The sequence below is a fragment of the Salvelinus namaycush genome, unplaced genomic scaffold, assembly GCF_016432855.1.
Source record: "Salvelinus namaycush isolate Seneca unplaced genomic scaffold, SaNama_1.0 Scaffold3177, whole genome shotgun sequence".
NCBI lineage: Eukaryota > Metazoa > Chordata > Actinopteri > Salmoniformes > Salmonidae > Salvelinus > Salvelinus namaycush.
In genome coordinates, this window is record NW_024060094.1 from 15,001 (window position 1) to 27,990 (window position 12,990).

At 47.4% G+C, this 12,990-nt stretch overlaps 1 protein-coding gene across 1 annotated transcript; it reads right to left on the minus strand.

Moving 5' to 3' along the window:
• Nucleotides 1-5,539: 5,539 nt before the first annotated feature.
• Nucleotides 5,540-9,746, minus strand: LOC120039999 (serine/threonine-protein phosphatase 2A 55 kDa regulatory subunit B gamma isoform-like; the record flags this gene model as incomplete). The annotated part of the gene is made up of 5 exons (XM_038985321.1): nucleotides 5,540-5,946; nucleotides 6,864-6,939; nucleotides 8,197-8,288; nucleotides 8,463-8,632; nucleotides 9,582-9,746. Coding segments are annotated over 5 exons (746 nt in total), but the record flags the coding sequence as incomplete, so codon positions are not given.
• Between the last annotated feature and the right edge of the window lie 3,244 nt (nucleotides 9,747-12,990).

Consider the following 12,990-nt stretch of genomic DNA (forward strand, 5'->3'; position numbering starts at 1 on the left):
CACAATGGTTGTGATCTGATTTATTTTTTGTGATGCAATGAAGAGTTTGTTGCAGATCCATTGAGCGGTGTCTCCACACGCTTGTGTAGTTTATTTGTGTGCAGATAAAACTCTATGATACAACTGGCATCCCAACCTTGTGTAGTTTATTTGTGTGCAGATAAAACTCTATGATACAACTGGCATCCCAAGCTTGTGTAGTTTATTTGTGTGCAGATAAAACTCTATGATACAACTGGCATCCCAACCGTTGTGCCAAATGTGTTGTACGTCCGTTGTATACGGGGCCACTGTCACGACTTCCGCCGAAGTCGGTCCCTCTCCTTGTTCGGGCGGCGTTCGGCGGTCGACGTCACCGGCCTTCTAGCCATCGCCGATCCACTTTTCATTTTCCATTGGTTTTGTCTTGTCTTCCCACACACCTGGTTTCAATTCCCTCATTACATGTTGTGTATTTAACCCTCTGTTTCCCCCATGTCCTTGTTGATTGTAAGAGTTTGTGCACGTTATGTTGGAGGGTTTCGTCCCATTGTATTTATTTATTTCTTGTTTTTGTTCACTGTGATTTTTATTATTAAACTGCACCGTTGTAACACAGTCTTTGCTCTCCTGCGCCTGACTTCTCTGCCGCCAGTACCGCACGTATTACAGCCACTGTGGTCTTGCTTCTGCTTTGCTTGCTCTTGGTCTAGGCCGGGTTACCCCCAGGAAGAAGACATGAATAGAGCAGCAGGCCTCCTGTAGGATGTGATGACCCCAGGAGGAAGACATGAATACAGCACCAGGCCTCCTGTAGGATGTGATGACCCCAGGAGGAAGACATGAATACAGCACCAGGCCTCCTGTAGGATGTGATGACCCCAGGAGGAAGACATGAATACAGCACCAGGCCTCCTGTAGGATGTGATGACCCCAGGAGGAAGACATGAATACAGCACCAGGCCTCCTGTAGGATGTGATGACCCGAGGAGGAAGACATGAATACAGCACCAGGCCTCCTGTAGGATGTAATGACCCCAGGAAGAAGACATGAATACAGCACCAGGCCTCCTGTAGGATGTGATGACCCCAGGAGGAAGACATGAATACAGCACCAGGCCTCCTGTAGGATGTGATGACCCGAGGAGGAAGACATGAATACAGCACCAGGCCTCCTGTAGGATGTGATGACCCCAGGAGGAAGACATGAATACAGCACCAGGCCTCCTGTAGGATGTAATGACCCCAGGAGGAAGACATGAATACAGCACCAGGCCTCCTGTAGGATGTAATGACCCCAGGAAGAAGACATGAATACAGCACCAGGCCTCCTGTAGGATGTAATGACCCCAGGAAGAAGACAGTCGCCCACAAACAAACAATGTCACACAAAAACACAGTTTCATCAAATAATCAACACCACGATTGATCCTCAGATTCACATGATTTAATTTATTTTTGTTTACACATTCCTTCATCAAGTGTTCATTGGGAGTGTTTAGATAACTATTAGTTATACAGGTATGATAGATATACAACGACAGTAACACTGGATAACATGCTACTGTTGCAATGGTCCTAACCACAGCACAACAACACTCTTACTGATTGGTTAGCCGTGAGGTTGCCGCGCTGACGCCACTACACTACTGTGTATGATTGGAGGAGAGAGAACTCAAGCGGTGTGATGTCGCGGAATCCCAGATTGCCCCTTTAAACTAGTGGCCACCAACCCTAGACGAGAATCAATCCCAGATTGACCCTTTAAACCAGTGGCCACCAACCCTGGACGAGAATCAATCCCAGATTGCCCCTTTAAACCAGTGGCCACCAACCCTGGACGAGAATCAATCCCAGATTGCCCCTTTAAACCAGTGGCCACCAACCCTGGACGAGAATCAATCCCAGATTGACCCTTTAAACCAGTGGCCACCAACCCTGGACGAGAATCAATCCCAGATTGACCCTTTAAACCAGTAGCCACCAACCCTAGACGAGAATCAATCCCAGATTGACCCTTTAAACCAGTGGCCACCAACCCTGGATGAGAATCAATCCCAGATTGACCCTTTAAGCCAGTGGCCACCAACCCTGGACGAGAATCAATCCCAGATTGCCCCTTTAAACTAGTGGCCACCAACCCTGGACGAGAATCAATCCCAGATTGCCCCTTTAAACTAGTGGCCACCAACCCTGGACGAGCATCAATCCCAGATTGCCCCTTTAAACCAGTGGCCACCAACCCTAGAAGACCATCAGTACAAGCTGTGCAGGCTTTAGTTCCAGCCCTGCACTAACCCACCTGATTTTGACTAATCCACTTGATTAGCTGTATTCAAAGTGTGTTGTTGGTGATCAGGAACAAAATCCTGCACAGTCTCACTATATACAGTGGCGAGAACAAGTATTTGATACACTACCGATTTTGCAGGTTCTCCTACTTACAAAGCATGTAGAGGTCTGTAATTTTTTATCATAGGTACACTTCAACTGTGAGAGACGGAATCTAAAACAAAAATCCAGAAAATCACATTGTATGATTTTTAAGTAATTAATTTGCATTTTATTGCATGACATAAGTATTTGATCACCTACCAACCAGTAAGAATTCCGGCTCTCACAGACCTGTTAGTTTTTCTTTAAGAAGCCCTCCTGTTCTCCACTCATTATCTGTATTAACTGCACCTGTTTGAACTCGTTACCTGTATAAAAGACACCTGTCCACACACTCAATCAAACAGACTCCAACCTCTCCACAATGGCCCAGACCAGAGAGCTGTGTAAGGACATCAGGGATAAAATTGTAGACCTGCACAAGGCTGGGATGGGCTACAGGACAATAGGCAAGCAGCTTGGTGAGAAGGCAACAACTGTTGGCGCAATTATTAGAAAATGGAAGAAGTTCAAGATGACGGTCAATCACCCTCGGTCTGGGGCTCCATGCAAGATCTCACCTCGTGGGGCATCAATGATCATGAGGAAGGTGAGGGATCAGCCCAGAACTACACGACCTGAACCCAATAGAAAATCTTTGGAGGGAGCTGAAAGTCCGTATTGCCCAGCGACAGCCCCGAAACCTGAAGGATCTGGAGAAGGTCTATATGGGGGAGTGGGCCAGAATCCCTGCTACAGTGTGTGCAAACCTGGTCAAGAATAACAGGAAAAGTATGATCTCTGTAATTGCAAACAAAGGTTTCTGTACCAAATATTAAGTTCTGCTTTTCTGATGTATCAAATACTTATGTCATGCAATAAAATGCAAATTAATTACTTAAAATCATACAATGTGATTTTCTGGATTTTTGTTTTAGATTCCGTCTCTCACAGTTGAAGTGTACCTATGATAAAAAATTACAGACCTCTACATGCTTTGTAAGTAGGAAAACCTGCAAAATCGGCAGTGTATCAAATACTTGTTCTCCCCACTGTAGATCTGACTCTATGTAAGGGTTGACCACTGAGATAACTAGGTTAGACAGACAGACAGACAGTATTTACAGAACATGGTGGAGGACATGAGAATATGATCAACCTAGTATTCCCGTTTATAGGGCACTACTTCTGACCAGAGCCTTATGGCCCCAGGTCAAAAGTAGTGCACTATATAGGGAATAGGGTCCATTTGGGTCAGAGCCTATGTGAGTGGATGGATGGAAGCATAAGTGATTTAGTAACTCGGGGTAGAAGTTGCCCTTAGGCACAGATCTAGGATCAGCTTGTCCAGGTGTCACCAGGTGTCTGAATTCATCCAGATGGGTCACCAGGTGTCTAGATTCATCCAGATGGGTCACCAGGTGTCTAGATGTGCCCAGATGGGTCACCAGGTGTCTAGATTCATCCAGATGGGTCACCAGGTGTCTATATTCATCCAGATGGGTCACCAGGTGTCTAAATGCATCCAGATGGGTCACCAGGTGTCTAGATTCATCCAGATGGGTTACCAGGTGTCTGAATTCATCCAGATGGGTCACCAGATGTCTGCATTCATCCAGATGGGTCACCAGGTGTCTAGATTCATCCAGATGGGTCACCAGGTGTCTAGATTCATCCAGATGGGTCACCAGGTGTCTAGATGTGCCCAGATGGGTCACCAGGTGTCTAGATTCATCCAGATGGGTCACCAGGTGTCTAGATTCATCCAGATGGGTCACCAGGTGTCTAGATTCATCCAGATGGGTCACCAGGTGTCTAGATTCATCCAGATGGGTCACCAGGTGTCTAGATTCATCCAGATGGGTCACCAGGTGTCTAGATTCATCCAGATGGGTCACCAGGTGTCCAGAAGTGCCCAGATGTGTCACCAGGTGTCCAGAAGTGTCCACTCTCACCAGCTGTGTGTAAAGGTGTCCGGTGTAACCAGGTGTGCTGAGGTGTTGTGATCATAAAGGGAATCCGTTAAACGGGACGTCTAGTGACGTGCTGTTGACTTAAACAACAATACAAACAGTGATTGGATCCACACACACACATACACACACACACACACACACTCACCACCTTCCTCTGTCTTTAGACACCTTAGATGGCGAACTTAGGCCTGTCCAACTCTTTCCCCTTATAGACTGATCTCAGGCCTGTCCAACTCATTCCCCTTATAGACTGATCTCAGGCCTGTCCAACTCATTCCCCTTATAGACTGATCTCAGGCCTGTCCAACTCATTCACCTTATAGACTGATCTCAGGCCTGTCCAACTCTTTCCCCTTATAGACTGATCTCAGGCCTGTCCAACTCATTCCCCTTATAGACTGATCTCAGGCCTGTCCAACTCATTCACCTTATAGACTGATCTCAGGCCTGTTCAATTCATTCACCTTATAGACTGATCTCAGGCCTGTCCAACTCATTCACCTTATAGACTGATCTCAGGCCTGTCCAACTCATTCCCCTTATAGACTGATCTCAGGCCTGTCCAACTCATTCACCTTATAGACTGATCTCAGGCCTGTCCAACTCTTTCCCCTTATAGACTGATCTCAGGCCTGTCCAACTCATTCACCTTATAGACTGATCTCAGGCCTGTCCAACTCATTCACCTTATAGACTGATCTCAGGCCTGTCCAACTCATTCACCTTATAGACTGATCTCAGGCCTGTCCAACTCTTTCCCCTTATAGACTGATCTCAGGCCTGTCCAACTCATTCCCCTTATAGACTGATCTCAGGCCTGTCCAACTCATTCACCATATAGACTGATCTCAGGCCTGTCCAACTCATTCACCTTATAGACTGATCTCAGGCCTGTCCAACTCATTCACCTTATAGACTGATCTCAGGCCTGTCCAACTCTTTCCATGGAGGGACTAGTCTCTGATGTTCTTGTTATTTCCTTTCAATTTATGTCCAACAATCAATGCGTGTGCCCGTGTGTGTGTGTGTGTGTGTGCCCGTGTGTGTGTGTGTGCCCGTGTGTGTGTGCGTGCCCGTGTGTGTGTGCGTGCCTGTGTGTGTGTGTGTGTGCGTGCCTGTGTGTGTGTGTGTGCCCGTGTGTGTGTGTGTGCCCGTGTGTGTGTGTGTGTGCCCGTGTGTGTGTGTGTGTGTGTGTGCCTGTGTGTGTTTAACGACTACTTCTCAATACTGTTCCTGTGTCTGTGTCTGGACCCTGTCCTAAATGGACCTAAATGGTATTTGAACCCAGGTCTGGACCCTGTGTGTCGGGGCTGACCCGGTGCTAAATGGTATTTGAACCCAGGTCTGGACCCTGTGTGTCGGGGCTGACCCGGTGCTAAATGGTATTTGAACCCAGGTCTGGACCATGTGTGTCGGGGCTGACCCGGTCCTGGAAGATGTAGAGGTTGTTGGTGGAGGCTATGGCGATGATGTTCTCCTCGGGGTGCCAGGCCATGTGGAGGATCTTCTTAGTGAAGTCCAGACTGTCCACCCCCACGTCGCCGCGACGACGCTTGCCCCCGGTGTAGATCCGTCGCGTCCGCAGTACAGCTCGCGGCTTACTGGTCTCTCGCCACGCCTCCAGGGAGGGTAGAGAGAGAGGAGAGGAGAGAGGAGAGAAAGAGAGGACACGTTTAGAGCGGGAAAATTGAAATCTGGACCAGAAAGTCGTTTCATTATTTTCCTCTGATCAGATTAGACCTGGTGACATCATCAGCCAGCAGTTCTCCACACTGGGATTTCAGTAGCACGGAGACTTACGTTAGCGACTTACGTTAGCGGCTTACATTAGCGGCTTACGTTAGCGACTTACGTTAGCGAGTTACGTTAGCGACTTACGTTAGAGACTTACGTTAGCGACTTACGTTAGCGGCTAACGTTAGTGGCTTACGTTAGCGATTTACGTTAGCGACTTACGTTAGCGGCTTACGTTAGCGGCTTACGTTAGCGACTTACGTTAGCGAGTTACGTTAGTGACTTACGTTAGAGACTTACGTTAGCGACTTACGTTAGCGGCTAACGTTAGCGGCTTACGTTAGCGATTTACGTTAGCGACTTACGTTAGCAACTTACGTTAGCGGCGTACGTTAGCGGCGTACGTTAGCGGCGTACGTTAGCGGCGTACGTTAGCGGCGTACGTTAGCGGCGTACGTTAGCGACTTACGTTAGCGACTTACGTTAGCGGCTTACGTTAGCGACTTACGTTAGCGGCTTACGTTACCGACTTACGTTAGCGGCTTACGTTAGCGGCTTACGTTAGCGACTTACGTTAGCGACTTACGTTAGCGGCGTACGTTAGCGGCGTACGTTAGCGGCTTACGTTAGCGACTTACGTTAGCGGCTTACGTTAGCGGCTTACGTTAGCGACTTACGTTAGCGGCTTACGTTAGCGACTTACGTTAACGACTTACCTTTGTGAGTTACGTTAGCGAGTTACGTTAGCGACTTACGTTAGCGACTTACGTTAGCAGCTTGTGTGTTTGTATATATGCTTACCTCCAGGGTCACGCCCCGCCCCGTCTCCCTGTCAAACATCCGGAAGAAGCTGTTGTACGCCCCCGTCATTATCACGCTGATGAGAGGGGAGAGGAGGAGGGAGAGGAGGAGAGAGAGAGGTAGTAGAAGGAGGAGAGAAGATGGAAGGGGGGAATGAAAGAGGGACAAAGAGAGGGAGAAGAAAAGGAAGAGTTGGGACAGGAAGAGGAGGAGCGATGGAGAGAGGGAAGAGTGAGGTTGGGACAGGAAGAGGAGGAGAGATGGAGAGAGGGAAGCGTGGGGTTGGGACAGGAAGAGGAGGAGCGATGGAGAGAGGGAAGGATGGGGTTGGGACAGGAAGAGGAGGAGCAATGGAGAGAGGGAAGGATGGGGTTGGGACAGGAAGAGGAGGAGAGATGGAGAGAGGGAAGGGTGGTTGGGACAGGAAGAGGAGGAGCAATGGAGAGAGGGAAGGATGGGGTTGGGACAGGAAGAGGAGGAGAGATGGAGAGAGGGAAGGGTAGAGTTGTGACAGGAAGAGGAGGAAAGATGGAGAGAGGGAAGGAGAGAAGGGATTGATTTATCTGTGGGATAAAGCCTCAGAGTAGACAAAGCTCTTCTCTGGGATTGATTCATCTGTGGGATAAAGTCTCAGAGTAGACCAAGCTCTTCTCTGGGATTTGATTTATCTGTGGGATAAAGTCTCAGAGTATACGAAGCGCTTCTCTGGGATTGATTTATCTGTGGGATAAAGCCTCAGAGTAGACGAAGCTCTTCTCTGGGATTGATTTATCTGTGGGATAAAGTCTCAGAGTAGACCAAGCTCTTCTCTGGGATTTGATTTATCTGTGGGATAAAGTCTCAGAGTAGACAAAGCTCTTCTCTGGGATTGATTTATCTGTGGGATAAAGTCTCAAAGTAGACGAAGCTCTTCTCTGGGATTGATTTATCTGTGGGATAAAGCCTCAGAGTAGACGAAGCTCTTCTCTGGGATTGATTTATCTGTGGGATAAAGTCTCAGAGTAGACAAAGCTCTTCTCTGGGATTGATTTATCTGTGGGATAAAGCCTCAGAGTAGACAAAGCTCTTCTCTGGGATTGATTTATCTGTGGGATAAAGCCTCAGAGTAGACGAAGCTCTTCTCTGGGATTGATTTATCTGTGGGATAAAGTCTCAGAGTAGACGAAGCTCTTCTCTGGGATTGATTTATCTGTGGGATAAAGTCTCAGAGTAGACCAAGCTCTTCTCTGGGATTGATTTATCTGTGGGATAAAGTCTCAGAGTAGACAAAGCTCTTCTCTGGGATTGATTTATCTGTGGGATAAAGTCTCAGAGTAGACGAAGATGCACACACCTGTCGGAGCTGTTCCAGACACACTCGAACTTGTCAAATATGCAGTCGTTCTCGTACAGAGAGCACAGCTTAGTCCTCAGGTAGTCATGAACCTACAGAGAGACAGACATGAGAGAAGAAGGGAAGGAGAGAAGGAGAGAGGGAGAGGGAAGGAGAGAGTGTTGACAGAATTTTCCAAGCCATTCATTTAATGTGTGTGTGTGTACATGCATGTGTGTTTCTGCGTGTGCCTAGTGTGTGTGTGTGTGTGTGTTTAGCGGGCTGACCTGGTAGGTTTCGACAGGGCCTTTCTCCATGTGTAAGTCCCACACCTTGGCCGTCAGGTAATCCCTGGTCAGCAGGTACCGCCCGTTGTGACTGAACTTCACATCCGACACCGACGACACGATCTCAGAGAAGAATGAACGACTTCCTGGGTCCTCTGGTTCCTCAAAGACTGGAGGAAGAGAGAGAGGGAGGTGGAGATGAGAAAAGACAATGGAGAGGAGACAGGGAGGAGAGGAGATGGGGAGGAGAGAGGAGACGAGGGGAGAGGAGAGTAGAGGGGAGGAGGGAGAGGAGATGAGGGGAGATGAGAGGAGGGAGGGGAGAGGAGAGGAAAGGGAGAGGAGAGGGGAGAGGAGAGGGGAGATAGGGAGGAGAGGGAGATGAGAGTGGAGAGATGAAGAGAGGGGAGGAGAGAGGGGAGAGGAGAGGTAGAGGAGACGAGGGGAGAGATGAGGAGAGGAGATGAAGGGAGAGTGGGAGGAGAGAGGAGTGTAGAGAAGAGGAGAGATGGATATCACAATTTAGGGGGGTAAATTTCAATCTGGACCTGAGGCCAGTTCTACTGCTGATTTAAATGAAGGGCTGATTTAGACCTGGGACACCATGTGGGTGGAAGACAGTTCTACTCCTGATTTAAATGAAGGACTGATTTAGACCTGGGACACCATGTGGTTGGAAGCCAGTTCTACAGCTGATTGAAATGAAGGGCTGATTTAGACCTGGGACACCATGTGGGTGGAAGACAGTTCTACTGCTGATTGAAATGAAGGGCTGATTTAGACCTGGGACACCATGTGGGTGGAAGCCAGTTCTACAGCTGATTGAAATGAAGGGCTGATTTAGACCTGGGACACCATGTGGGTGGAAGCCAGTTCTACAGCTGATTGAAATGAAGGGCTGATTTAGACCTGGGACACCATGTGGGTGGAAGCCAGTTCTACTGCTGATTTAAATGAAGGGCTGATTTAGACCTGGGACAACACGTGGTTGCAATTAATTAACAGGCAGAACAGAATCAGCAGTAGTCATCCTCTGGACCTGGAAGAGTAAGATTTAAATACCCATAATTTAGAGACTGACAGCAATCGCTTTTGTATTCCCGTATGTCCTCAACTCACGTTTGGTGTGTTTGTCGCAAAGTGCCGAGGCCCTCATGTCACAGAGACGTAGAGTTCCCTTACTGCTACTGTAGACAAACAGGTGACAGTGGTGAGGATGGAACTCTGCTGCTGTTATCACCTCAGTTAGCTCCTCCATGTTGGCTGGCTTGATGTCCACTATGTCTGGAGGAGAGATACTCAGGTAGAACAACACAGGACTATGTCTGGAGGAGAGATACTCAGGTAGAACAACACAGGACTATGTCTGGAGGAGAGATACTCAGGTAGAACAACACAGGACTATGTCTAGAGGAGTAGATACTCAGGTAGAACAACACAGGACTATGTCTAGAGGAGTAGATACTCAGGTAGAACAACACAGGACTATGTCTGGAGGAGAGATACTCAGGTAGAACAACACAGGACTATGTCTGGAGGAGAGATACTCAGGTAGAACAACACAGGACTATGTCTGGAGGAGAGATACTCAGGTAGAACAACACAGGACTATGTCTGGAGGAGAGATACTCAGGTAGAACAACACAGGACTATGTCTGGAGGAGTAGATACTCAGGTAGAACAACACAGGACTATGTCTAGAGGAGTAGATACTCAGGTAGAACAACACAGGACTATGTCTGGAGGAGAGATACTCAGGTAGAACAACACAGGACTATGTCTGGAGGAGAGATACTCAGGTAGAATAACACAGGACTATGTCTAGAGGAGTAGATACTCAGGTAGAACAACACAGGACTATGTCTAGAGGAGAGATACTCAGGTAGAACAACACAGGACTATGTCTAGAGGAGTAGATACTCAGGTAGAACAACACAGGACTATGTCTGGAGGAGAGATACTCAGGTAGAACAACACAGGACTATGTCTAGAGGAGTAGATACTCAGGTAGAACAACACAGGACTATGTCTAGAGGAGAGATACTCAGGTAGAACAACACAGGACTATGTCTGGAGGAGAGATACTCAGGTAGAACAACACAGGACTATGTCTGGAGGAGTAGATACTCAGGTAGAACAACACAGGACTATGTCTGGAGGAGAGATACTCAGGTAGAATAACACAGGACTATGTCTGGAGGAGAGATACTCAGGTAGAACAACACAGGACTATGTCTAGAGGAGAGATACTCAGGTAGAACAACACAGGACTATGTCTAGAGGAGTAGATACTCAGGTAGAACAACACAGGACTATGTCTGGAGGAGAGATACTCAGGTAGAATAACACAGGACTATGTCTAGAGGAGAGATACTCAGGTAGAATAACACAGGACTATGTCTGGAGGAGAGATACTCAGGTAGAATAACACAGGACTATGTCTAGAGGAGAGATACTCAGGTAGAACAACACAGGACTATGTCTGGAGGAGTAGATACTCAGGTAGAACAACACAGGACTATGTCTGGAGGAGTAGATACTCAGGTAGAACAACACAGGACTATGTCTGGAGGAGTAGATACTCAGGTAGAACAACACAGGACTATGTCTGGAGGAGAGATACTCAGGTAGAACAACACAGGACTATGTCTAGGGGAGAGATACTCAGGTAGAACAACACAGGACTATGTCTGGAGGAGTAGATACTCAGGTAGAACAACACAGGACTATGTCTGGAGGAGAGATACTCAGGTAGAACAACACAGGACTATGTCTGGAGGAGAGATACTCAGGTAGAACAACACAGGACTATGTCTGGAGGAGTAGATACTCAGGTAGAATAACACAGGACTATGTCTGGAGGAGTAGATACTCAGGTAGAACAACACAGGACTATGTCTAGAGGAGTAGATACTCAGGTAGAACAACACAGGACTATGTCTGGAGGAGAGATACTCAGGTAGAACAACACAGGACTATGTCTGGAGGAGAGATACTCAGGTAGAACAACACAGGACTATGTCTAGAGGAGTAGATACTCAGGTAGAACAACACAGGACTATGTCTGGAGGAGAGATACTCAGGTAGAACAACACAGGACTATGTCTGGAGGAGTAGATACTCAGGTAGAACAACACAGGACTATGTCTGGAGGAGATATACTCAGGTAGAACAACACAGGACTATGTCTGAAGGAGAGATACTCAGGTAGAACAACACAGGACTATGTCTAGAGGAGAGATACTCAGGTAGAACAACACAGGACTATGTCTGGAGGAGTAGATACTCAGGTAGAACAACACAGGACTATGTCTGGAGGAGTAGATACTCAGGTAGAACAACACAGGACTATGTCTAGAGGAGAGATACTCAGGTAGAATAACACAGGACTATGTCTGGAGGAGAGATACTCAGGTAGAACAACACAGGACTATGTCTAGAGGAGTAGATACTCAGGTAGAACAACACAGGACTATGTCTAGAGGAGAGATACTCAGGTAGAACAACACAGGACTATGTCTGGAGGAGAGATACTCAGGTAGAACAACACAGGACTATGTCTGGAGAGAGATATCAGGTAGAACAACACAGGACTATGTCTAGAGGAGAGATACTCAGGTAGAACAACACAGGACTATGTCTGGAGGAGAGATACTCAGTTAGAACAACACAGGACTATGTCTGGAGGAGAGATACTCAGGTAGAACAACACAGGACTATGTCTAGAGGAGAGATACTCAGGTAGAACAACACAGGACTATGTCTGGAGGAGAGATACTCAGGTAGAACAACACAGGACTATGTCTGGAGGAGAGATACTCAGGTAGAACAACACAGGACTATGTCTAGAGGAGAGATACTCAGGTAGAACAACACAGGACTATGTCTGGAGGAGAGATACTCAGGTAGAACAACACAGGACTATGTCTGGAGGAGAGATACTCAGGTAGAACAACACAGACTATGTCTGAGGAGTAGATACTCAGGTAGAACAACACAGGACTATGTCTGGAGGAGAGATACTCAGTAGAAACACAGGACTATGTCTGGAGGAGAGATACTCAGGTAGAACAACACAGGACTATGTCTGGAGGAGTAGATACTCAGGTAGAACAACACAGGACTATGTCTGGAGGAGAGATACTCAGGTAGAACAACACAGGACTATGTCTGGAGGAGAGATACTCAGGTAGAACAACACAGGACTATGTCTGGAGGAGTAGATACTCAGGTAGAACAACACAGGACTATGTAGAGGAGTAGATACTCAGGTAGAACAACACAGGACTATGTCTGGAGGAGAGATACTCAGGAGAACAACACAGGACTATGTCTAGAGGAGTAGATACTCAGGTAGAACAACACAGGACTATGTCTGAGGAGAGATACTCAGGTAGAACAACACAGGACTATGTCTGGAGGAGTAGATACTCAGGTGAACAACACAGGACTATGTCTGAGGAGAGATACTCAGGTAGAACAACACAGGACTATGTCTGGAGGAGTAGATACTCAGGTAGAACAACAC